Source organism: Zonotrichia albicollis, chromosome Z (assembly GCF_047830755.1).
Source record: "Zonotrichia albicollis isolate bZonAlb1 chromosome Z, bZonAlb1.hap1, whole genome shotgun sequence".
In the NCBI taxonomy this organism is placed as follows: Eukaryota; Metazoa; Chordata; class Aves; order Passeriformes; family Passerellidae; genus Zonotrichia; species Zonotrichia albicollis.
Genome location: NC_133860.1, coordinates 60,501,077 through 60,528,019, shown reverse-complemented (window position 1 = coordinate 60,528,019; position 26,943 = coordinate 60,501,077). Strand labels below are relative to the sequence as shown.

At 35.1% G+C, this 26,943-nt stretch overlaps 1 protein-coding gene across 1 annotated transcript in view; it reads left to right on the top strand.

The window, feature by feature from the left end:
* SPTLC1 (serine palmitoyltransferase long chain base subunit 1) overlaps nt 1-20,702 on the top strand; it is a 35,283-nt gene extending 14,581 nt beyond the window's left edge. Inside the window, exons 4-15 of the mRNA XM_005486216.4 lie at nt 650-743; nt 1,203-1,275; nt 5,713-5,845; nt 7,566-7,695; nt 9,538-9,627; nt 10,281-10,388; nt 11,798-11,893; nt 12,175-12,271; nt 13,801-13,855; nt 15,412-15,529; nt 16,385-16,458; nt 16,963-20,702. Coding sequence (XP_005486273.2) covers nt 650-743; nt 1,203-1,275; nt 5,713-5,845; nt 7,566-7,695; nt 9,538-9,627; nt 10,281-10,388; nt 11,798-11,893; nt 12,175-12,271; nt 13,801-13,855; nt 15,412-15,529; nt 16,385-16,458; nt 16,963-17,056 — 1,162 coding nt within the window. The 3' untranslated portion in view covers nt 17,057-20,702. The remainder of the gene's footprint in view (nt 1-649; nt 744-1,202; nt 1,276-5,712; nt 5,846-7,565; nt 7,696-9,537; nt 9,628-10,280; nt 10,389-11,797; nt 11,894-12,174; nt 12,272-13,800; nt 13,856-15,411; nt 15,530-16,384; nt 16,459-16,962) is intronic.
* Nucleotides 20,703-26,943: the final 6,241 nt, after the last annotated feature.

Here is a 26,943-nt window from a genome sequence, read left to right as displayed (position 1 = left end):
AATTTTTTGCCCTTTGCTTCATGTATATTATACTCTTGTTCATTTGATAGTAGTGTGTGTTTTCAGACTTTCTCTGTTTCCCGATTACATGGATTACTCAAACCGTTATAGATAAAACCAAATTTGAAACTTGAGATGACAGCTAATACAATAGTTTCACCTGCTTACAGCTGCTGCCTATATTTCAATAGCCATATCAGTATGAGATAGGTATTCTGGGGTTACTTTATGACAAAAACACTGGTATTGAATTAATTTTTCATTTGGAAGTAAGAGCAATGAGATATCCTTTTCATTTTTAGTACTTCTTGAATATAGATATCGCTTTGCTTTTAGAAGAGAAGTTTTATGTATTTCTTCAGGGGTCATCTTTCTATGAATTAAGTTTTCAGCAAGGAATCATTAAATATCTCAAGAAACTATTTACAGTTTCTTTATTAAATTACAGGAATATAGGTTTTGTTGAGTATATTTGTGTCTGGACATTGAACTTAAATACTGTTTGGCATCTGCAACAGAAGTCGTAGAAAGAGGGAATCTTGAAAAACCTGTGTGCCTTCTATTGTTGAAAACAGAACTCCTGTATTAACCATTTATGAAAATGACTACTCTTCATTCATAACAATAGGTCTATAATTTTTTTTTTCAGTCCTCCCACCCACATAATCACTGTTAATGGCAAGGAATGCATAAACTTTGCATCATTTAACTTCCTTGGACTTTTGAATAATGAAAAAGTTAAGGTGAGTTCTTCCTTCCAGTTATTCTATTTGTGTGATTATTCCTCTTTTACTTTGTATGTTATTTCTGGATAAAGAATACTGAAAGCTTGAACTTCATCAATAACATATACTGCTAAAGCAGAAAGTAAGATTATAAATCTCGCAATGTTGTGCTAGTCAAGTTTTGTTTTTACTGAAGTTTAATCTGGTGTACTTACTGCTCACCTAGTTGATTATCAAGTTAGGTTAGTATTTAATGTCCTTAAATATTAGAATGAGTGGTGCTTAAACAGTCATTTACAGTAGTTTTGAGGTGAAAGTAGTTACAGAGAGAATTCAGTACATTATTATACTTTCTGTGAAGCGGGTCATCTTACATGATACAAAAAGTCATCTCTGTACATTAGTGTCAAATTGTCAATGTGAAGTGTATAGGAAAACTAATGTAGAAACATTTCACGTAATTTTTTCCTATCAAAGAGTGCAGCCCAGGCTTCTCTGAAGAAATACGGTGTTGGCACTTGTGGACCCAGAGGATTCTATGGTACTTTTGGTGAGTAACTTTCTTTGATCTGCCTTTAAAGATGTTCAGAGTAGTTTGGTAAGCCAGTCAAAATAGTCCAATATATAAGCAAGAAGTTATTTCTGTTGCTCTAAAGAACAGTTGTTCTCTAACACACATTTTACTTTAGTTGAGGATTAGCAGCATTTATTCTTTCTAGCTTTGTTTCTTATTATTTTATCTCTTTTCTTACTCTTTCTAATGCTGGTCTTTGAAAAGAATTGCAAACTTTATAATCTGTTCTAGTTCTGGTAACCATAGTAGAAAGAGAAAATAAACCTATTAGAATTGTGGCACTTGGTGCCATGATCTAGTTGAGGTGTTAGAACATGAGTTGGACTCGATGATCTTAAAGGTCTCTTCCAACCTAGAATTTCTGTGATTCTGTGAATTTATTAATTCACAGTGACTGGAAGTGTAAATGTAAGCGCAAATTAAACTTTCTACGGGCACCACAAGGGGGCAGTCTGATTTCTGCAATAACTGCTATGACCGCTTCTCTGATGACTAATGCTGTAGCCAGGATGAAGTTTTCCTCTACTGATACCCTGAGCAGGTGTTACTAAGGAAAGGGTTTTTTTGGTTCTTTTTAAGAAGTTGCAAGTTCTTAAGTAATGGGTTCTGGACATAGTTCTTCACTGGCACTTATATTTTTAAATATTGCATGTAAACCAAAGAGTTATACATTAATTGCTGCACAGTTACAAGCTTAAACCATTGGTGCATTTTGTGAACTTTCTAGTCTCTCCCCAGAGGTGATGGCATTCAGAGGGGTCTATACTCAAATTATTTCATAGAGTTAGCTTCCTGTAGCCTTGATTCTAATTCAAGACAAGCTTGAGCTTTTCTTGGTTAGTCAAACTAGTTCCATACGTGATCAATTAGTTGCTATGCCTAATTCGATATGGTATAAATCTATCTATCAGAACAGGGTTGAATCTTGATATAAATCTAAGAAATTGTTCATTAGCTTAGAACCATAATTTGTTTCTAATTAGTATACTAGTGGCCCACTGATTAGTACAGAAAGAGCTTATAGGAAAGTAGATTCCCTCAGTGATCACTGTTCAACAGTGGTCTGTTGGAATTCACATAGGCCTTTCCCTTCCCTCCAAAACAGTGAAGTGCTCATAAAACCTTGTGGAATAATAATCACCTTTTGAATCCAAGCTGATTTTAAATTTTATGAAGTCTTTCAGTTAGTTTGTTTCTAGTTAGTTTGTTTCTGTTTGAAGCAGACAGGTTAAATTTGATTTTTTTTCTGATAAGTGAGAGATTCTTTGGGTTGTTTCCTGCATTTTTTGAGGGCTAATCATAAAACGTTAACTATAGCTTTTGCTATTCATTGGCTCCTGAATTTTTTCAGTAAGTGCTCCATTTCACAAAGCAAGGAATCTAATCTATGGCATTACTACTTCACATCAGTAGAGAAGAAGTGATATTATACTCGTCCATTTGAGGTAACATCTTTTACATAAAAAATCATGGAGGCTCCATTTTAAATGGTAGGCAGACTCTTGTGCTGCTTGTTCAATCTGAAATTGTCTTCCTGTTTTCACCTAACTTTAGTGTGGCAGGATTATGAATCTATAAGAAGAAACATCATTGCATCACTTTTTGTATCATTGTGTGCCTTAAACATTTCACACATTTTTTCATGTACTGGGACTTTGGTAAATGGGTCGTGTTCTGTGCAAAACTATACATAGTTTCCTCTTACATTCCTATATGGAAATTAACTGATGGTTGTTTGTTGTTACTGCTCAGATTTATTCCCTCTTTGGAGCTGATATTTCATACAAATATTAGAGTTCTGTATTTGAAATGTAGATACTGTGTTGTAATTTATTTTGAATGGAGATTTGGTTCTTCCTATCTGTGCCACTTTGAAGGTAATAAACAGATTTAGTGAGTCCCTTGTAAGACATTTTTTATTTTGTCTTGTATCCCTGAAATATGTATCTGTGCCTTTATCCTGTAACGAGCATGAAGTATTTGTATGTTTACATACACCTGCATATTTGTGGGTATTATCTCCCTAATTCTCATTTCTTTTTTTTTGACTTCCACGTGAGCATACACTAAACAGGCATTAAACAGCCATTTCATAACAGTTATTAACAATATTAGCTTTATTAACATTTCATAATTGCACAGAAAGCTGTTTCAGTGTTGTCTCCCTCTGTGCAAATGTACTTCATGTCGTGTTTGCAGTTTCGTTTAGGCTAAGCCAATCAAAGCAGAGTAATCAGACTAAAGCAAATCATTGCAATAAAGGACAGTCAGATAGTATTTGGATTTTATCATGATGAAACCTTAGTATTGTTTTAGCAGTTTTCAACCTCATGGTTAAACAAAGCATTCATACCCGTATGTAATGATAGGCCAAGTGTGTGTCATTTTGAACTTATGTATTCTTGCCCTTGGCAAAATTTACTTAGGTTTGCAAAACTCTTTTCTGTAGCACAAATCTGAATATATTCATTAGCTGCCCTTCCTGACAATATTTGTTTTGCCCACTGTTTTTTGCCTAGACCTTGCTTAGGGTAATGGTGATTGTTCCTGAGTAAGGCTCAGTGAAAAGGATGCAAGTTCTGATTTTGAGCAGTGGTCGTCTTGTCTTTTTCACTTAAATTGTGTAAGTGGTCCCTCAAAACATTTTTCTTCATTAGGTATCAATAGCTGACCACTCAAAAATAGTAGTTCAGTTCTTATTTCCCCTAATTTTTTATTCTCTACTGATGAGGCTTCAAAAAGAAACACTTTGGATTGAATGTTGTTTATATTCCGTATTTTAAATGCTTTGTGGCCAATGTGTTTTTTTCAAAATTTTGTTATTGGTGATCTCTTTTGGACTTTTCTTTCAATAAATCAAAGGTCATCCCACCTGTTTGGAAGCCTGATTGAAGATTGTCTATTGATTCTGAAGTCCATGTAGAAATGACACAAGAAAAAGACGCAAATATTCTGGAAATGGACTATTTGCAATCTCAGTCAGAAAGATGAGAATTCCAGTCAGTATCTTCCCTTCTGAAGTCTTTGGAGAGGAAAGGCTATTCTATATATCCCTGAACATTTGGTATATCTAGTGTATCAAAATAATAGAGTGCAAAAGAAAAGTTCCAGATAATGAGTGGTTAACTGTTTTCATTTAAAAGCAGTGGGAAAAACAATTTCTTTCTGGTCCATTTTTTAATGCCCAGGTAAACATTAGGAAAGGATTGCTGAGGATTTATATTTTGCGTGCTATGGATAAAATTGTTTTTGTTGTGATTGGAGGCTGTTGTTTTTGAATAAATACCCTTTCCCTTAATTAATAAATATGTCAGATGGCTGTGTCCTTTTGGGAAAGATTATGCTAGATATGTTTAGTATGGCAAAATTTGGATTTATACGATATCCTTCCTTTCTGCACCCTTTCTGTTGGTGTCTGCTCAGAAAGAGCCAACACTGATAACTATACCTCACAGTCTATTGGAAGAATCTGTACATATAACTGATGTTGCTTTATTTGATTTTAGTTTCAGTAAACTTCCAGTAATTGCAAAAAGGAGACACTTGGCCACGAGTGGTCTTTCAAATCACACAGTAATGATCTCTGTTTGCATTTGATCTTATTTATTTCCAGTTGACAAAAGGCATAATTATCTGTCTATTGCTAGCAGAAGCAGATAGTGGCAATAGTGTTAGACAATGATAATAACAGTTTGTCTGATACAGGTTATTTTGCTTAGGCAGAATACTTAATGTTGTGGTTAACTTTCTGCAGCAACAATCCAATCACCATGTGGTATTACAATTTTTAATATTTTAATTTTTGATATGCTTCACTTTGACCAAGTTGGTTTGGGAAATGGTGTGTGTTTGATTGGTCAATGTATCTTAAGGCTGAATAATCTCTGGCTTGGAGGTGTGACCTTTTCAATGGGCTAGAATGTGGGAAATTGTTTATGACTTGTAGTCTGACAAGAGCAGTATTCTGTTATAATGATAGCTGTGTTTATATAGGGGAAGCATCAGCTTGGAAGGACTGATGGTTTGCCAACAGGACCTCATTAATTGCTATAAATTACATAATTTGTTTCCTGACTGTACTAACTGCACTCTCTAGTTGCAGTCCAAGAATGCTGCATCATTTTTGATCTAGTCACAAGTAGATTTTAACAACTTTGGTGTAAGAACATTAGAGAAACATGTTGCATAAATATTTTCAGATCTGTCAAAACCTGTGATTAATAAGTGACTTGTCAGTTTAAGTGAAGCTGGAATGGTTGCAACCAGGATTTGGGAAGTTACTTGTTTTAATACTATTCCTGCACATAAATGTTCTGTTTGCTTCAATTAGATGATTTCTAAAAGTAAGGACAGATTTTTTTATATGAAAACAAGCTAGCTATCTAATAGATTTTTGATTTTTCTCCCAAATAGATGTGCACTTAGAATTAGAAGAACGGCTAGCAAAATTCATGAGGACAGAGGAAGCTATTATATACTCATATGGATTTGCAACAATTGCCAGTGCTATCCCTGCATATTCAAAGAGAGGGGACATTGTGTTTGTGTAAGTATTGTTTTCTAATTGTTTTCTTCTTATTTTAATGATTGCTAAACATATTGTTGAAAAATATAAAATATTGCTGGTTTTGATCAAGTAGTACATTTTGGTGTACAAAGTTCAAATATTTTTTCTGTGCCAAATATTACAAATGAGTTAGGGCATTCATTGTGAAAGCTCAGATGTGGGCACTCAGCTGCAAAAGAAGCAAAATAACTTGTGCACTCAAATACTAATGTAATTCTAGTAATTATTTTTCTTCTTAAATTATACAGTTACACTTGCTTTTCTCCTGTCTGCTGCTGGCTTTTCACCTTTCTTCCAGAAGAGCTGGAGGTGAAAAGCCTCTCATGTCTATTTGCAACGGAGTAGTTGGATAAATATTGTTGCATAATAAAGTAACAGAAGAATAGCTATGCAGAAGCAAATAAATGATTTGGCAGGTCCAGTATCTGGTACCTAAGAATAGCTAGTCATGATTTGTCTAGGGAAGATTTAATAGCTAAGAGAAACAATGTAGCAATACTCAATTTACTGCGCCGAAGAGGGTTTGGATTTAGTAAGAGTTGATGGATTTTTTGTGTCCTCTAATTCTTTCAGTGCCTTAGGTCTTTAATAGCCTCAGTGTTTCTATGACTTGCAAATGGTTAGCTTGAACATTTATCAAAAATATGAAGAAATATTTTCAAATATAATACCTACTAATTTCTATCAATGCATTTGGTTTTTAGACAGGGATTTTCCCCATGCATTTTTCCCCTGGAAACAGGGAGTGAGTGTCAGTGTGGGGCTCAGCTGCCTTCTGTGGTTAAATTACAGCACAATGGTACTTTTGTACTTGCTAAAATGTCTCTTTGGTGCTCTCTTTTCTAGGTGCAAGGTTTGAAGCCTATTTGACCTCTTTACAGAAGTTCTTTCATAATTCAATAATGTTTTTTGATTGTCTTTTATTATCTTCTGGATCAGTGTTTTTGAGACAAATGCCCAGATTGTGCACACACTACTCAAGGATGCCACTGTACCCTGGATTTAGTTTTCTCATACTGTTTCAGCTTCTCATTGACAAAAGATCTAACTCTATTTGAAAGCAGTTGAAATTACTGCATTTACAGGTTTGGTTTAGTTGCCACTTATACAAGATTAATTCACCTAAGCAGCTGTGAAATTGCATACCCCAGCATTGTTGGAATTTTGCTGTTCGAGCACTTAAAAATGTTCTTTGGATACGGAGATACTATTTCTCAAAGGACATTAAAATGGACATTTTGAGTATTTGGAGGACTGCAGTAAATGTTACAGGCACATCTTTGCACTTTTTTCCTAAGACCCAGAGCAAAGAAGTGAGAGATTTCTGGGATGATTACAATTATTCTACATGGTCCATGGAATGCTGTGATTAAACTGCTGTCTCATACAAGCAAAAGGATGAGTGTAGATTTAAAAAACAAACAAACAAACAAACAAAACAAAAAAAAAACCAACAAAAAAACCCACAAAAAAACCCCAAAAAACCTGCTGGCTTGCTTTTAGTGTCTGTAATTCAAATTGAGAAGCTTTGAAATGAGTTTTCAAAATGGCAATAAAATTACAGTGCTTTAAAACGTCTAGTTTTGTCTACACCTAAGTACAAATATCTGCTCAAAAGAAAGACAAGTCCTAATAACCAGCTTTCTTTGAATAATTGCACTGTGTTTAACAAACTTAGAAGAGTTTGCTATATTTACAGAGATGAAGCTGCCTGCTTTGCTATTCAGAAGGGATTACAAGCATCTCGTAGTAACATCAAATTATTTAAGCATAATGATATGGCTGACCTTGAACGACTGTTGAAAGAACAAGAGACTGAAGATCAAAAGGTACCATTGCTTTGAAGAAATATTTGTACTCTTTTGTGCCACCTCCCCCACATTTTTTACTGAGTCGTGCAATTGAATGGATGTAATGCTTAAAGGCAGTTACTTGGTTTTCATAAGTTCTATTGAGCAGTTAATGTTGCTTATTTAATTCAGACAATTTTTTAATACAAGTATTTATTTATTTGCATTTGTCTTCTTAACTCTTTGAACTGAGCTCACAGGCATTAGTAGCAGAGAAATATCTTTACAGGCAGATGACTGATGTGAGATAATGTTTTTCTTTTCTTTAAAAACTATTGAAGAGATGTTTTTGTATCTCTGAGAAATTTATATAACTGTATTTACCTAGTATGTCATGCAAGTTAACTATCACTGTGAATGCCACACTGTAAGATCAGCACAAAAATGGCTAATCCTTTAGAGAATCAATATGGTTCATTTTTTTCTCAGTCCTCCCCTATCATGCATTCAACTCTTAAGATGTTCTCTCTCATGAAAAATTTGACTGTTCTCTCTCATGAAAAATTTGACTCAGTTTGATGGCTTTCTTCTCATTCTGGTAGTAATGCAAGAGGATGTCCAAAAGCAATTACTAAGACCAGGATTGGAAAGTACAGATAACTTGATTAAATGAGTTTTAAAAGAATTAACTGAGTAGCTATCATGATTGTATGGTTTGTTCGCAGAATGCTGGCAAGTCACAGACAATTTAAAGAATGCTGATTTTGTGATAAGACCTAGAAAAAGTAAAGTAGATAAACTGTCCATCAGTTTTACATCAGTGTAAATCACTAACTGATCTGATTAATAGCAGATCTATAGATAACATACTAGTTAATGTACCTTAATGGAAAATACATTTTGTCAGATAATCTTGACATAAGTTTTTAGATGTGGTTTTCAGACTAATTTGTGTAACACATTTGGTTTGTTAAAGCAGAGTGCTTTGAGTTAGCTACATGGTTAAAGTTTCTTACTGTAATTAGCTGAATGTGAACATATGATTGGTAGGCATGAGCTTAATAGAGACCATGCGTGTATAACTAAGACATACTGACTAGAAAAGGGTAGGTCATATCATTAGAGTTGGTAAAGCCTGTAGAGCCTACTGTGATTAGTTTGGTACCTACCATGTAGAAAAGTTAAATAGATGTTTCTGAATCTTTTTACAAGAACTGAAAAATGAAACAAGTATGACTAGATATCCTTGATCAGAAAATACTAATAAGATTCAAAGTAAATAACAGAGGAATCGCAATTTAAGACAGCAAAACTGAAATTATACCAATTGAAATTTAGCAGAAACAAGTGAGAGATATTTTAATGGTCTGTATTGTGTCCAGAGATCAGACAAGGACTTTGTAACATGAGTGTTATGAATACTTTTGCATTGTGTTTTACAAAGGCAGTACTTGTAAGAGGTTTGTCCTGCATTGTGAATCCTGGTACTCAAAACACTTGTTGAAATGTCTTCCAAATGTTTAGAATAATGATGAGTATAATAGGGACCAAGATTTGCGGTATTTGTTCTGTAGTTACAGTGGTTGAATTTTATTCCTAAAGTTCAAATGGATTGGTTATGATTTGTTGCAAAACAAGTCCTCTTAAATCATGTGTTGAAGTCAAAAGCTTTGAAATTATTACACAATAAATAAAAGTCAAAAGTTGTCCAGTGAGTAATTTCAACTTCTCTTACAGATGAAAAATACTAAGTATAAATTTAAGAAACAGCTTATTTGAAAAAGTGGCCATTCTCAGAAAAATCCTCCTATAAAAAAATATTTAGAGATTTGCTTGTTTAGTAACCATTAACATAAACTAAAACCATATCTTTCCCTGAAGAATCCTCGCAAGGCCCGTGTAACTCGAAGGTTTATTGTAGTGGAAGGATTGTATATGAACACAGGAGACATTTGCCCTCTTCCAGAGTTGGTAAGTGGTTTTAGTTTGCCTTTTGAACCATATATAAAGTATGTGGCTAATGAAATAGTAGTGTTGCCTACATGGAAAAGTTCTGTGTCAATTTTTTTGTTTACCTTCCTGCTTTCTCACATGTTCATGAAATGGTGATTTCAAACTTTAACCTTGTTTTGAAACTTCTGATTAGGATACTGAAGCTATTGACACTTAAAAATAATGTCTGCCTGTGGTTTTAATTTTTATACTGTAAAATATAGTGTGTTTTCAGCTACACTGTATGATACAAAGCAACCTTCACAGAAATGTCAGAAATAGTGACTTCAAGGAAAATATTTGCTATTCAGCATAAAATGGCTTTTTATGCAGGCTTTATTCTTGTAGATGACTGAAGAAATGGTGTAAAAATGCATTGTCTTGAAAGTACTTAAGAACCTATTAAAAACAAGAGGATTTTTAATATATGAACATTTATGAACATTTGTTTTAGTATTACATGGTGGAATAATTTTGAAGGCTTTTAAAATGTCATAATGACAGAACAGAATTCTAGAGCTGACTTTTATGCAGTATTCAGAATGCTGTCCTTGTCTTTCTTTACCTTATCTCCCCCATGCATTTTGTCACCAAATTCTGATTTGTATTCTATAAAAATTCCTTTGTTTTAGATAAAATTGAAGTATAAATACAAAGTTAGAATATTTTTGGAGGAGAGCCTTTCCTTTGGCGTCCTTGGAGCACATGGAAGAGGAATTACTGAGCACTTTGGAATAAATGTATGTACTTTTTTGTTGCGAATGAGAGATTTGTACAGAAGCAAGTTGTGCAATTGTTTCCTAATATCTGTGCCATTAACAGATACTTCTGCAGTGTACAGTAAACATTTAAATATAGGGGGTTTTAAAATCTGTATGTATTTAAATATATTATTTTTTTAACAGCCCAGAGCTTTCAGGTCATGGAAGTCTTTCATGTGTTTACTTGAAATAGTTTTACTTATCTTTAGTGACAAAGATAACAAAAGAATTTTTACAATGCATAATTTTATCCATTTTTGGACACTCCATGAGATAATGAATACTGTCTTTTCCAGCTACGTTCAGTTGAAAGTGTCCCTCTGGCGCAGAAATATTTGAGGTCTTGGAGAAAAGAAGAAAAATCCTTGCAGTGCATAGCTATCCTATTTTGCTCTTTTGCCTTTTACTCCAGTGGGGGAAAACAACAAAACTTCTGATGGTTCTTTGAAAGGTGTTATTATAGTACTTTACCATCAGATTCAGCGAAACTATTTTTCCAAGGGTCTACTTTTCATGGTGTTTATGCAGCTGAGGAGTGCTTTGGAAATCCAAAATAGTATTCCTTGCAGCTTACTACCACAGTCCCCTGGGCTGGGGGGAAGGGAGAAATGCTTTTTGTTTGCCACTGTTTGAGTTGGAGCATCTTTCACTTCATTCTCACAGTGTCTGTATTCAGCTTGGAAGTGAAACAACAAATTGAGAAAATTCATTCTGTCTTCCCCTTTGTCCTGTTATTTTCACTTAACACCAAACTTGGAAAAGAGAAACTTAATTTAGAAAAGGAAACCGTGTTACTGTGATACATGCCAACTGCTATCTGATTAGCTGACAGCAGCTGATTACCTATGTTAAATCCTTTCCATTTAATTGACTTTTACATTAAATTAATTTACAGACAAAATCTTTTGAAGCCTGCCAAAAGAAAACATTTGCAATTAACAAGTGAAATAACACAATTGGCTCTCTACTATTCAGACTATTTTAATTAGATTTATGCCTAATTTTTATCACATTCTACCTCCTAATGACTACATGGGGCTACTTATACTCTTGAAGGACACTGACACACTGACTGCATTGTGGAATTGTCACCAGCATCTAAATAATTTATTTTATCTGTTTGTGTACTTCACATTGCAATGCCTGGAAGAGAGAGATCGTATGCAATTTATTTACAGATTGATCCATAAATCTCAATTTCTCAAATGTCCTTTCTGTACTGATTAAAGTGATTATTTCAGTTGTACTTTCATCTTATTATGTCATGGTTTGGTGGATCTTCTCTAGTATTCATGGTAATATGAAACAAGATGTATCGTTAATAAATTAACTTATAGTCTTGATGCAATCAAAAGCATCTTTTAATAATTTGTTAATTTAACTCACAGATTGATGATATAGATCTTATTAGTGCAAACATGGAAAATTCATTGGCTTCTATTGGTGGATTTTGCTGTGGAAGATCTTTTATTATTGACCATCAGGTAAGACAGATCTCTTTATAAATAGTCTGGCACTATTAATTACTTATATGTGAGAGTTAATTATTAATATCCATTTGCAAGTAGGCTATAGATGATTATGTTGTATTTCATTCTACACAGAAACTGGTTCCTATGAAATATTGTAGATAAATTGGGGACCTAGTTTTAAATCCTTACATGTACCTGTTGGTGTGGAGGAGAGGTTTTTAATATGTACATGAACTAAGTTTTAAAACATTGTCTACCTTATTATCAATTATTTTTTTCCTTTTCTCCCGTAGCGATTGTCTGGTCAAGGCTATTGCTTTTCTGCCTCCCTACCTCCTTTGTTAGCTGCTGCTGCTATTGAGGCTCTGAATATTATGGAGGATAATCCAGGTACTTAATTCAGGAAAATGTTATCCTTCAGTCCATCTTCACCCCAAACTAATATCTTGTCCTTCTCCCTACGTTTTATTCCCACCTTTTTACTCTGATATCCTCTTATTTTTTTGTTAATTAATTTTACCTGCATGTTTTTTCTTAATGTTATTTCCCACTCTGCTTTTCTTCTTCAGTGTTTCCATCTCTTTCTGTCTTCTAGATGAAAATAAGCAAGTTATTTGAGGCTAAGAGGGACACAGATGGTTTTTAAAAAGCAAATAAGACATTTTTATTCTACTGTTTAGATCAGTGATATGCCTCTTTGTCTCTTCCTTAAAAACGTATTCCTTCCACACAAATGAAGGAAGAGAAAGTTAAATAGAAGCAAATGATAATATATTTCCTCAGGACAGAGCAACTCTCTCCTTTCCACTTGCACTATATAATTAGGGTTTTTTTCCTTCTCTAGTTAAGCATTCAGGCAAGAATTTCAGGAAGGATCAGGGTGCAAACTACCTTTGATTGCAGGACCAGATACAGGGTATTTCTCTAAAGTTAGCAGACAGAAGATTCTGCCCTGGGAGTCAACTAGAAAAGCCCTTAAAGATCATCTAGTTCCAACACCCTTGCCATTGGCAGGGGTACCTAGACCAGGAGCTCCATCCAACCTGGCCTCGAAAAACCTTTTTGCTGACCAGGAATTGAGGCCAGACCACAGCAGTGCCAAATCCCAGCCACTAGAACACCTAGTGGGAAAGAAGTTTTTTGGGTTTGGGGTTTTTTTTTTAAGGAATTGGAGAGAAGCACATGAGGACAAATTGGCCAAATTATGAAATTGTGTGAATTTGGTTTTAACCTTCATTTGTATCAACAGATTGGAGGACATTTGCAGAGATAAACTATTTAATTTGTGACAAATAAATAAAATTTACTTGGTGGCCCATGATCAGTTGTCTGAAGTGAAATAGAATGAAGAAAAAATTAAGAGTAAGTTAAAGGACTGTTAGGTGTAGTGGAAGGTTAGCCTTCACCAAGGAAAAGAGCCACAGTTTGAAAATCCAGGAGTCAGTTTTCTCTTTAAGAATGGCCATGAATTGGGAAAAGCCTCAATGAGCAGAATCTGCGTGGCAATAGATTGGCAATAGATTTATAAATTGGACCTGCCATTTCAATCCCATTACAAAGTGTTTGTGTCATCCCTTCCATATGGTCATGAACAGCAGCAGCTCCATATGCAGCTGGAATAATGAGATAAAGGGAAGTAGTGCATTTGTCAGGACTTACAAACTTGTCATTGCCTGGCAGAAACAGGAATCAGGAACATTAAGAAGAGTAGTAAAGAGACTTACTAAGTTCAGTGGATATACATATACATACTTAGTTTGGTTCCAAATGCTATATTTGAATTCTTCGAGAAATGTAAAGTATTAACAGGAAATCTAAGCGTTTTCTTTTTCTGTTTTGTTTTGGGTTTTTTGTGATTTTTTTTGTTTGTTTTTGTTTTGTTTGTTGTTGTTGTTGTTGTTGTTGTTGTTTGTGTATAGACATTTTTCAGACTCTTCGGGCTAAATGTGAACGGATTCACAAAGCTTTACAGGGGTAAGTGTGGGGTTTGGGGCTTTTTGGCTTTTATTTGGCTATGCCTTTATAATGTGAGCTTTAAAGAAACTCTTCTTGCCCAAATCTGTTTCTGGTTTTACAGATGCTTAGACTGGGATATGTACGCTCAATTGTATATGTATTAAAGGAGAAAAATTATTCCTTCCCAACTGTCCCTGTTGTGCTACTAAAAAGAGTCCAATACCTTCCTCAATATCTTAAGGCTATTGAGGAAGGCTGCAATCTCTTACACATTAAAATTGTTAGAAGAGTGTGATAGCTCTCAATGACACAAAGTATTGATAAGCATTTTGAAAATTAAATAAACAAATAAAAGCATTTGGGATGAAGCTTAGCAGATACTCTTTCAGATAACTCAGTGCACCTTGCAATCACCTTGAATACAGTACTGTTCCTACATATTTGATTGAAGGTTAAAATGTAATAAAGTACCTATTGTTCTGGAGGTACAGAGAAAATGGCTAGAATTTATCTGAAAAATAAGGTTTAAAATTTCCTAATACTTTCATGTTTTAAATGATGGCTATACTCACTAAGCTTTTTTATCTGTCAGGTTTTGATACTAAAAAGATGGCAGAAATTTCTGTGATATTCAGCAGCCATTTAACGTACAGTAATATTGCAATTGTATTTTACAATTCTTCTTCCTCAACAATTTTGTGTTACATATTACAGAAAGTAATAACTTGCAAAAACACTCACACAAATCTCTAATGCATGATAGATCATATTAGCTTCTTTGGAATGATACTACCATAAAATAAGCCTGATCTTCTTAAAATATGTATTAGGCAAGCTTATCAAAGTCTAGAAATCAAAATGACACCTGATAGTTGATATGCATTTATGTGACCTGTTAATTTTGGGGACCAGAGGTCTTGCTTGGATATTGAATACAGATTTTTGGATGGGAATAGCTCAATCCTAAATATGTGTGATGTGTCAGGACAATGACAATCAAATGTCAGTCATTCAGTCAAATTCTAGAAACCCAGTTAACAGCTGTTCCTATGTACAGATAAGGGAACAATTATAGTCCTATAACTAAATTTAGAGAACCTTCTGACTGACAGATGATGCTGTAAAGAACTTCTACAAAAAATAATATAAAATCATAAATCGTGACAAATCTTGCAAAACCCTCAGGAGAACATTTGTTCTTCGTTATATCTGAAGTGATAAAAAGGTGACTTGACCCAGCTAGCTGGGTTTTTATCAGCAAATTACAGACCTAACAGACATTTCTCTTACATCTTCATAAGTACTCTTAAAGAATTTCTGAGTTATTAATCCTTTTTGCAAAAGGATGAGTAACTATTGTTATACAAACTTACTGAAACTCCTTAGAAAAATATTTGCTTGATAACTTGATCTTTATGTAATGCAAGCTGAAATGCACATATGTTTTTTCTACATTAGTATCAGTAAAGTGAAATATCCATCTTTTATCAGCACCTAGAAAGGAGAAATGCTTATCTAGAATTTCAGTATGTCTTCAAGTAGGATGTACATCAAAGACTTTTTATTTGTTTTAGGATTTCTGGTTTAAAAGTAGTAGGAGAATCTTTTTCTCCAGCATTGCACTTACAGTTGAAGGAGAGCTGTGGATCTCGAGAAAATGATGTGAAGTTACTCAAAAGAGTTGTGGATTATGTAAGTGTCACCATAGTAATTAAAATATATCAATGCCTTTGAATGTTAATAATGAAGAAAGGGTAGGGAGGCTTGTTGGGTGATTTGTTGAAAGATCTTGCAGGAATGCTGCAAGAAACTTAGTTTCTGTGCTGTTTATATGGCTCTGTTAAAGATCACCTTCTAACCATTTCTTGCCTGCCTACAATTAGGTCTCTAGCTCTGGATTAAAATATATATATATATCTTAGACTACTTACTTCAGGAAATAGTTATTTCCTGTTATCTATTTCAATGCTCAAATCTGCATATAAATTGTTGCATAAACTGTTGTATAAACTTTTATTTTAATAAGAGGAGTGTTCTGGAGGTGCATTTTAACCATTTAAGGTCGACTTTTGCTTCTTAGTCCATGAATTTGCTTTTTTATGTGTGAACAATCTCATATTCTATATATAGTATTTTTCCCTTCCTCAATACACATTGGTTATTTTTGTCCCACATGAAGAAGTGAGGGTGGATATATCTTTATATATCGGGTGGCAGGTAAACAAGGCTACACTACAAAAAGAAATTCTGAAGTTAACTTCCTTGAAAATATGATTAAATAGGATTTAAATGCCTGATAAATCTGGTATGTTTGCCTGATTACATGGAAGTGAAAACTAAAGGCACTGCATCCTAAACTGTTTCATGTATTAAAGCTGTATTGAAATTAAGAGATGATTTTGCACAACCTTCGCAACCTCCATGTGGGAAATAACTTGCATATATCTTGACACCAGATTAATAGAAGTTAGTTATATGTATTTAGTGATCAAAATGATATGCTATCAGAAATTCCCAGGTTGACTTGCTTTATTTTTTTATTTGTAGTGCATGAATAGTGGTATTGCGTTAACACAGGCTCGTTATTTGGAGAAAGAAGAAAAATGTCTTCCTCCACCCAGGTTAGCAGAAAAAAAATGTGTTACATGATTTTTTTTTTTTTGGCTATGGCCATATCTTTTCCATACAACGATAGAGTTCTGTTCAATGGAGTGGATTGAATTGTTGGTTCTTGGAAAAATGGGAGAGGCTCCAGTTTTGAGGTATATTTTCAGTGACTGTTACAGGATGCTAGTACCATGAAATAACTGTATCAAAACTACCTGTATCTTGGGGATCAGCATGTAGCCTGTTAGCAGGCGCATTTCCATGGGGAAAATTACTCTTACTCTGTAGGTAAAAAAGATAACAGATCTCTGCAGTGTGTATGGTGGGGTGGCAGAGTGGGGGCAAAAAGTAGTCTGATCACATCTGTTTAGTCATATGTCTTGTTCCTGGTTGAATTTGAATTCGTAGTAATTTCGCTACAGATAGTGATCTTAATGTGTTGAAATTAGTACAATACAGTTCTAAGCAGAAGGCTAGGAATAAAGTTTACTCTCTGTGTTCTGGTTTTCTTTTTCTAGTATTCGAGTAGTGGTAACAGTGGAACAAACAGAACAAGAACTGGACAAAGCTGCATCACTTCTTAAGGAAGCTGCACAGTCTGTGTTGAATTAGACTGCCATTTTTGGATTCCTCTTTTCCCACATTATCAGGATAAGTGTTTTACACTGTACAGTGACTTCCACATTCTTACACTGATGGCATTGAAAGCTGACTAACAAAATTGTTCTAGAGTGATACAAATGCAGTGAGGGGAAGAATGCTGAATTTTGGAGTTAGTGAATGACAGTGTTGTTCCAGTTCAAACTCTTCCATTTACTCCCATTACTTAAAATGGGATATCACTACTGAATTCATGACTCTTTCATAAGTTAGTATAAAAAGTTTTAAATTTATTTCCTCAAACCCTTAAATGTTCTCAAAAATGTGTATAAACATTCAGTTTCACCCCAAACCATGTAAAATGTGTTGCTTTCTCTCCATTTTCTCAGAATGTGGGAACTTCAAATAAATTTCAATTATTCCTCCCCACCTTCCAAATGAAAATACACTGTTCCTAACATCACCAAAAGGATAACACATTAAGATATAATTTTGTGCTATATTATGTCATTTATTATTGAATTATAGGAGGGAGGACCCTCAATTCTTTTTGTTTATATATCTTAGTCTAATCATTTTTGGCAGCCAGGTTTTAAGAAAGCCTGGCCAGAGAGTAAATTAATATCAAATACTATTTAATTTTTGCATTCCATATGTAATTATATGCATGTTTGATATTATGGGTGAGGTTTTTCGTACTATTATCTTTAAAATATCTAAATTCAAATGTCTGAATTGTGAAACTACTGTAATTCCAGTATAGTATATTCAGATAAGGGAGCTTTGTACCAGTCTTGAAAAGGAGTAATAGGCAACGTGGAAAATGAACCAAGATTTTGAAACAGCAACTAAATACTAGCTTAGTCAAACTACTTTTAAGCACAAAAATGATGTGTGCTCTGTTTTATCTGTAAACATCTATGCCTTAGAAGGGAAGACTCGCAGATAGATACTAAGAGTTTAGATGGTACAAATACTACTTAAACACAAGTGCATCTGTGCACATACAATTCCCAAGTAACTTGAAAGTAATGTTTGGAGGTTGTGCTGTCAGGATTTTAAGTAAGCACAGATGGACATTACATATATGGACACTTTACTTCAATAAGGAAACTGGTAAGGAAGTACATATCTTTTTATAAAACAGAAAATACAGCTTTTTATTTCACAATTTTGCTTTAAGAACACCTGTCTGAAATTTTTGTATTCTGCCTAATATGTGTTGAGTTGTTTTGTACTTATGTGCCTTTTTGGTTGCTACTACAAGGACTATATAGGACTATTTTTGAGAAACATCATTGTTAAATATAATCATGTTTGATTCAGATTTTTACTTACACAATTGGATTTTGTAGCATGGTCGACCATATATTGTTAAATATTCTGTGAACTGCCTCCAGTTCACAGAGACTGTTTCTATGCTGGTTTTCAAAACTTTTCATCTGTGTATGTTCAGATAGAATACCTAGAGTTATGTGGGGTGCCTCTGTGATTGTTGCTTGACATTGGAAATAGTCAAATCATTATCTGTGTAATGTAGTAAAAGAAATCCCAGTGTGAAAGAGAATCCCTCTTTCAATGACATTTATGTTTTCTATGTTAACCATGAATAAAAGCCAGTGAGAAGCCAACAATTTAGAAGAGAAAAAAATATGCAGAATGAGACTGACTCCCTTTTTACAGACTGGAACTGAAGGGCAGAATACTCATCTTGAAGACCCTTAGAGACTGAAAGAAATGGAAATTAAATGTTATGGCTCTACTTTGAGCTTTTGAGCCATTTTTGGCTGGATAATTGAAACCTGCAAATTCGAGTGAAGTCAAGCCTTTGATGTATAAATTTGGAACAAATGAGGTGCTTTGATTCCAGTGTAGCATACTAAATGGTTTTGGAGTTAAGATAAGCCGGGGAAGGTAAGCAAATAACCATTGGCATTGAAATCCTAAGTTGCAGAATCTGTATTTAATTCTCTCATTTTATTTTAGGTTGTCTGCAAATAGCGTAGAATTTTTGTTGTGCTTAGAGAACTAACAAAAATTTTAGATACATGGATTTAGGTTTTTATTTTTGTTCTTGGTTTGTTGGGTTTTTATTTTTGCTTTTAAATGAAGTGATGACAAGGTAGAAGCAGAGTGAAATTTCTAACAATTTCAAATCTGTGACTAAGTAGTTCTGATGAAATAAAAGTTTTAAAATGTTGCTAAGAAATGCCATAATCTGATTCATTTGACAAACACATACCCACCAGTGAAACATTGGTAAAAATACCTTGTCCTTTTTTATTGTTTACCAGTATGTAGGAAAGAAGCATTTAGATCACAGTAAAGTGAATACCTTGTGGTTAATAGCAGCTGAAGTGCTCTTGTAATATATATATTTTACTGACAGGTTATATGCATGGTCTCTGTAAGAAATTAAGACACTTATGAAATGTAACTGGTTGAGAGGGAAATCCCTGTTCAGTTTAAGCATATCTGGCTCCTCTTCATTTTGACTTTTTTGATAAATATCTCTGTCATGGCAAGCAGATGAAGAAATGGGTGGCTCTGGGGAAAAATGTTGATTGGGGTTAGGGAGACAGCAGGTGATTCTGATTAAACTTCTGACATTTGAAAAATCAGAAGCCTGTTAAGGTGCTTAACTGCCCAGTGCTCTTGGCTGATAAATATATTAACAAATCTGTGTTAGTTGCTTTGTAGTTACATTTGGATGAATTGGTATTTTTCCATCCATTTCTTCAGATGTGGGCATGAGACTGGAGTTCAGTGTAAACCTATTAAGTAGGATACTGTGAGATGAATCAAACAGAAGGACTTTATCCCAAACTTCAAAGTATCTTTTGAAAATAAGTTTTGTTTCAATTAATTTATGTATTTCACTTTGCCACATACTTGGAACAGAGTTTCAGCTAAGTGGATAATAAATCCAGTATTTTAAATAGTGAAGAAAAATAAATGTTGTTAATTTTTTTAAATAGACTATTAATATCTGATAGTTGAGAAGGAGGGCATTTTAACTGTAAAACGTTGGTCATTTATTGAAATTGTCTTGATGAAACCAATTTTTTACAATATATGAGGACTGGGGTGGACTGGAAAGAATTTATACTTTCAAAATATTTTATCTTGAAGAAACATGTCTACATGATATATATTCATATTTTAAACAAAAATATTTATTTTCCTTGAATATTTTAAAATAATTGATTGCTATTTGTGTAGTTTCATGGTTTTTATAGGAAAAATTACAGATGCCTTTTCTGTTTATTATAGTAATCATTATTTTTGGATAGGAGGTGAAATGCATAAGGAGAGTATTAAGAAAGAAAGAGACGTATGGCTGAATAACTTTGATTTTATTTTTTTTTCACTTTTGTAATATGAACCCAGTCAATGCACAGAAGGGTGTACTGTCTCCTTTCTGTCACTCCATCTGGACTTTATTACTTTAAACAGGGTTGTGGAGTGTTGGCATTCACTGATCTATGAAGTTGCTACCACAAAAGTGTCTTGCATCTTAAGATGACTAGAGAAGTGCACATGTAAATGTACAGAGCTGTAAATGCTGCTTAAACAGAGGAAATATTTACAACTAACACAAAGCATTTGTACATTAAACTGTTTCAGTGTCCTAATAAAAGGAAATGTCTGGATAACATTTCTTCTAGTGTTTTTATGTTCTTTGGCAGTTTTCATGGTAATAAGGTAACAGGCTTACTCCGTCTCGCTGTTGATAGATTTTTCAGATTTTGGTTTCCTGTCCATTATGTACTAGGTAGTTGCAAAATATGCATAGTAGAAGTCACAGAAGCCTCTCCATACTAAATCTGCTGAAGAGTACCTATCAGGGAAGGACCGTTTATACATGTCCAGTTTGTAATACTTTGGTAGCACACACTTGCTGGAAACTGCTGTTGCAACCTAGACACTGGTTGCAATACAGTTTTGTTGTGACTCAGTATAGAATTTCTGGTGTATCAACAAACTTGAGTTAGGATGACATATGCCGCAACTTTGAGACACTTTTACAGAATAAAATACTGCCCTTTTGCCTACCATATTTTATGGATAACATTTCTCTATTTTCCTCTGCTATTAGAGGTGTTACCACTTAGCTCAGTATGCTGTTTGTATAATGGAGTTGTATTTTCTAGCAGAGGATTCTAAGCTGGCAGAAACCAGTATAAGTATTGGAGTCAAAGGAACAGCTTAAGTGGAATTGGAAATATGTAATCCACTGTTTAACTTACATTTTATGTAGGCCAAAAATAAGTGATTGTCTCACTCTAATCAGTATTTGTCAAACTGTGCTTCTGTTCTGGTATCCATAATTCAAGGAGGATAAGGACAGATTGGAGAAGGTCCAAAGGACCATAAAGATCACCAAAGGGCTGGGGAACATGCCCCATGAAGAAAGAAAAGCTGGAGGACAGTTTTCCAGTTCTTGCACAGTGTGTACAAAGATGGCAGAAGCTCTCTTCACAAAAAGCCACATGAAGAATGGAAGGGCAATAGAATCATAAAATGGGTTGGGTTGAAAGGGGCCTTGAAGGTAATTTTAGTACTAACTGTCATATACAGGAATGCCTTCAGCTAAACCAGGTTGCACTAGCGCCCATCCATCCTGGCCTTGAACAGTGCCAGGGATGGAGCATCCACAGATTACATGGACAGTATAATAGAATAGAATCATTAGGGTTGGAAAAGGACTTCTGAGATCAAGTACATTCTTTGACAAAATACCACCATGTCAGCTAGACCATGACATTAAGAGCCACGTCCAGTCATTTCTTGAATGCCTCCAGGGATGGTGAGTCCACCACCTCCCTGAGCAATCTGTTCCAATGTTTGGCAACCCTTTTCATGAAGAGGTTCTTGCTGATAGCCAACCTGAACCTCATCTGCTGCTGCTCTTAACCAACTTGGCAAGCTAATGAGCAAAGAAAGATGCTTTTCCTCTTGTCTGACAGATGGACCCTGTGAACCCCCAGCAGACCTGGTTTCTCAAGGTGAGTCACATGCAACCTGATATGTACAAGTTGCATGGGGAAAGGCTTCATCTTTTATGGTGAGGAGAATAGTCAATTACTGGAAAACCACCTCCTCATGTGTTATGGGAGATTTTCAAGATGTGGGTGGACAGGATGCTGGATAATTTCATCTAGGCTTCCCTTCTCAGAAAAGGTTGGACCTGATGATCTTTTGAGGCCACTTCCAGCTTGGCCTGTTCTGGGATTCTGTACTGTGACTGTAATTCTGATTCTGATTCCTGTTCTGGGACACTCAGAACAGGAAGTGGAAATAATTTTTCACACTTGGTCTAATTAAAATTGGATTTTGTTGATTACCAGTGTCACAGTAGGTGTTGAGAGAGTGCATGAGCAACACAGTAAGTACAAGTTAGGCTGGTGACTGAGAGGATAAAAAAAGGTAATGGAATACTTCCTGATAATCTGAGTGGTGACTTTGAATTCCTCTCATAATTTTTAGTAGTTTGGACTCTTTCTGTTCTTTCATATGAGGCAAAGAAATAGCTGTTCTCAACAAGTAATTGATGAAAGATCAAAGGCTTTTTTTTTTGTTGTTTTAACTTTGTCCAGGATTTTATTTTTTAACAAACTAGCCTCAGTTCTGTGTATCATGTTTGTACTGAGCTAAGATTTGCCTTAGTGTCAATAGTGAATTCACATTCACTTTAGTTACAGATCTAAACAGGCAACAGTACTCCTTCACCTTTGTATGCAACCTCTAGGCTTGAAGCATGGGAGTATTTAAGTGGCCTTTAAAGCAGCTGATAGTAAGGAGTACTCAGTGATAATGAAATTCCTATCTATGATAGTTCTGATCAAATATTTTTTTTGGTGATTTTCTCCATCTTTAGATTTTCAAAGATTGGCTATATACAAAGAGTCACTACTAAACAGTAGTCAACATTTGCAAGAATAAATCTCCTGACTTCCTTGGGGATAAAAGAACTTGGCATGATAATTTTACTAAAATTTGCTTATTAAAATTCTTTAATAAACACATTTTAAATACATAGCCTATTCAACTTTTAAAACTGCTTAACTTTGTTTGCTATTTTGAGAATAAAAATTTTAAAATGTTTAAGGATTTTAAAATATTAGAACTTTTAAACAGATTGCTTTCTTGTTTCTTTAAGATTTTGCTATTTCCTTCGTTTTTGTCTTCCATCATCTTCCTGCTTTTTTGCCTTCATTTTTCAGGACAGACTAAATGCATTGCTAGATGCTTGAAAATTACCCAAGTAGTGAGTGTTTGCTTTAATAAAATTATACAAATTAATTTTATTCATTTGATGATGCCAATTAAATTATAGTGACCTGTTTCTATGGCGCTGGTGAATGCTAAGTGTAAGTTGAGGTCTGTGGAAACAAATACTCAAGGTGTCAATGATCACCTCTAGGTACAGAATATTTAAATATTTTTCCCATTTTGAAAACATAGAGTTTAAGTGTGGGTAGAATATCACAGCTGCATTGTCAGTTATGCTAGAATTACAGGTCAAAATGTAAACATTTTTTGAGTACTGTGAGGTGAATATGGTGGAAGATGGTGTTTTCTACAAAGGTGGAATTTGCTAGTGTTTGAGGAGCCTTCAATTTGAACGCAAGGCACAAGTGCTCATTAGATGCTGGTTAAGAGAGCAGTAAGTTAACTGCAAGGTGCTGCAGTAGAGTTGCAGCAGATTTTGTCTGCAGAAATGCAATTCCATCTCTAGTCCTTTCTCCAGAATTGTTGCTCACCCATTGTTGGTCCCTTCAAAGTCTAGGAAGTAACAATGTACCTTGTAGAATGGTGAGCTTGTACTGCAAATTGTCACATAATCAGAAGCTGTTTGCAGGATAAAATAGTGTCTTACCTTACAGCAAAATTAGATGCAGCTGCATCACAAAAGAACCAGCAAATTAGTGAAGTTATATATATGTTTTGCAACCTGGGGGAAGAATTTGTTGTATGATATCAAGGGGAATTAAGTATTCATATATCTTTCTATACATTTTCTATGCTGGGCTGATAAAAGGGACCATAGAATCACAGAATACCCTGAGTTGGACGATACCCACAAAGTTCAACTCCTTGACCTGCACAGGACAGCCCCAAGAATTACACCACATGTCTGAGAGCATTGCCCAAATATTTTTTGAGCTCTGGTCAGGCTGGTGTTGTGGCCACTTCCTTTTGGATCCTGTTGACCAGCCACTCTCTCAGGGAAGACCCTTTTCCTAATACCTAGCCTAAACCTCCCCTGATACAATTTCAGGCCATTCAGGTCCTGTCACCGGTCACCACAGAGAAGACATCAGTGCCTTCCCCAGCTCTTCCACTTACAGGTCTCCTCTCAGCCTCCCCTTCTCCAGGCTGAACAGACCAAGGGACTCTGCTGCTCTTTGTATGGCTTCTGCTCTACATTCTTCACCTTCTCCATTACTCTCCTGTGGACACTCTTTAATAGCTTTGTATTCATTTTATATTGTGACACCCAAAACTGCCCCCAGCACTCAAGGTGAGGCAGAGAGCAGAGCAGGACAATCCCCTCCCTTGCCCAGCTGGTGATGCTGTGCCTGGTGCCCCACAGGACACAACTGGCCCTCCTGGCTGCAAGTTGACTTACATTCTACTTGCCCTCAGCAAGTACCCCTAGGTGCCTTTCTGTGGCACTCCTTTCCAGCATCCTGTTCTCCAGTTTGTACATCAAGGGTTGACCTCTCCCTGGAGCAGAATCCAGGACCTTTTCTTGTTAAATGCCATACAGCTGATGATTGCTCAGTCCTCTGATTTGACAAGGTCTCTGCAGGGTCTCTCTGCCTTTGTGGGAGTTGGCAGCTCCTCACAGTGGCAGAGTTGGTGTACCTTTGAATCCTGGGTGCAAGCTGTTCATGGATATATAGATGAGAGCTGGGCCTAAGGTGGAACCTTGAGAAACCCCAGAAGTGACCAGTCATTAGCCTGGTGTAACCCCACAAAAGCCGGTAAAATGGCTAGACAAAAAACCTCTCCATAACCCCCTAACAGTTTTGACCAGAGATAAAAGTTGGTATCAAATGGCAGGGTTTGAACAAGTTTCGGCCACTTCAAGCCTTAAAATGGAAAAACCCTAAAAGTTCAGTGCATGTGTACTGCTTTAGCCAAAGAGATTCTTTTTGCAGCCAGCAGGGCAGAAGAAATATTTAGCGACCTATCTCATGGATGAAGGAGTTTCTGTTGTAACAGGTGATAAAATGGCAGCAAAGCACTTGCCTTTGGTGTAGTTTACTGTGTGACTGTTCTTGAGCAGCACGAAATTTGCACAATGCCCAAGCTATTTAATATTTTAATATCTTACTTGGTGACTGAGGGGACCAACTGACACAGCCCTTTACTTTCTGTGAACAAGAGTAGTCTCAGAAGAATCTTAGACTGCTAGTACACAGTGTTGTGTGTTTTTCTATCACCTCTTAAAGGGAGTATAGATGGATTTGAGGAGACAACTGGAAGAAGAGGACATAATGTACCCATGAGGACAGGCTACGTGAATTCACACAGAAGTACTTAAATTAACAAGCTTGGTTTTTTGGCTGCTGAATGATTATGTTGATGGTGTTTCCCATTTGTTCACACTCAAATGTCTAAGCAATATACTCAGCAGCTAGTATAGATATTTTGGTCAGTTGAATTTACTCATTTTTATAAATCCTGCCTCTACTTGAAATGTCTCAGCTACATAGAGGTGATTGGCATGGAAATATATATATTATTACTTTGAGGTGGCAATTGTTTTCCTCCCTAAAGCACAGCCTATTAGGAAGAGTGCTCTGCAGCAGAAAGAGTATCTTTTTTGTGTTAAAGGAAAATATTCCACTGCTTGTGTTAAGTAAAAATAAATAGAAATGCATATTAATTTTCTTTGTAATATGAGAGAGAAAATATACCTTTTTCCCCTCTTACTGCATCTCGGGTTTTTTTATACCAGCAAATATTTATCATGTGAATGACACCCCATGCAAATATATGTTTGTTATTGAAGCAAATGCAGTTAAACCCCTGCAACTGCTTTTTTGAAGACACATGTCTTCAAAAGACATATGTGTATTTTGTTTATGGATCTGCAGAAAGAAGCACATAGTCTTGTGCTTATCAACAGATAAAATATGTGATGTTTAATTTGTGACATTGAACCTACATCAGGGATGTAGGTTTGCCAGACAAGTCTCTATTGAGTGGTTGCACTGATCTAGCAGGCTGTCAGTTCAGTCATATAGGGGAAGAGAAATTTTAAAGCTTGTAATGAGATCACATGTTATTTTCTTTGTATTTACAATCAGTTAAAATAATAGGTATTGTGTTTCAATTTTGAAGATATGCATGTCTATTTAATATTAGCTTTAATTTTGTGTTAAAGCTTACTTTAAAGTACTAATATAGACCAAGTTTATCATTAGCATGGGAGAATCTTTAAAACAGAATGTAAGGGAATATTCTAACATTCTGAAAGAGTTTGACTTTGCTGGTTTTTTATGTGTAAGTACATTGTATTTGATAAATGAAATAATTTTACTCATGTTTGTGTCATTATCTTTAAAATTTAGATAGTGGATGGGTTTCTATCTAACACAGGGGTACTGCTATCCAGAGTTTGCGAAGAGTCATATGATTCTTTGTGGCAGAACTTCATGAAACTAGTAATTTGCAGAATGATTTTTAATTAGACAGAAATATTTTATTCATTTTCGGTCATAGCCAAGTAAATACTCTGGCACCAGTTCTATAGAGAGCAACTGAATTAGGAGGCATGCCAGGCAAGTTTGGTGCACTGTGTAATATGTAGAATCCCTGCTTCACGGAAGTGACAGTATTGGTTTCCAGTGAAGCCCCAGTTTCATTGGTTTTCTGCATTT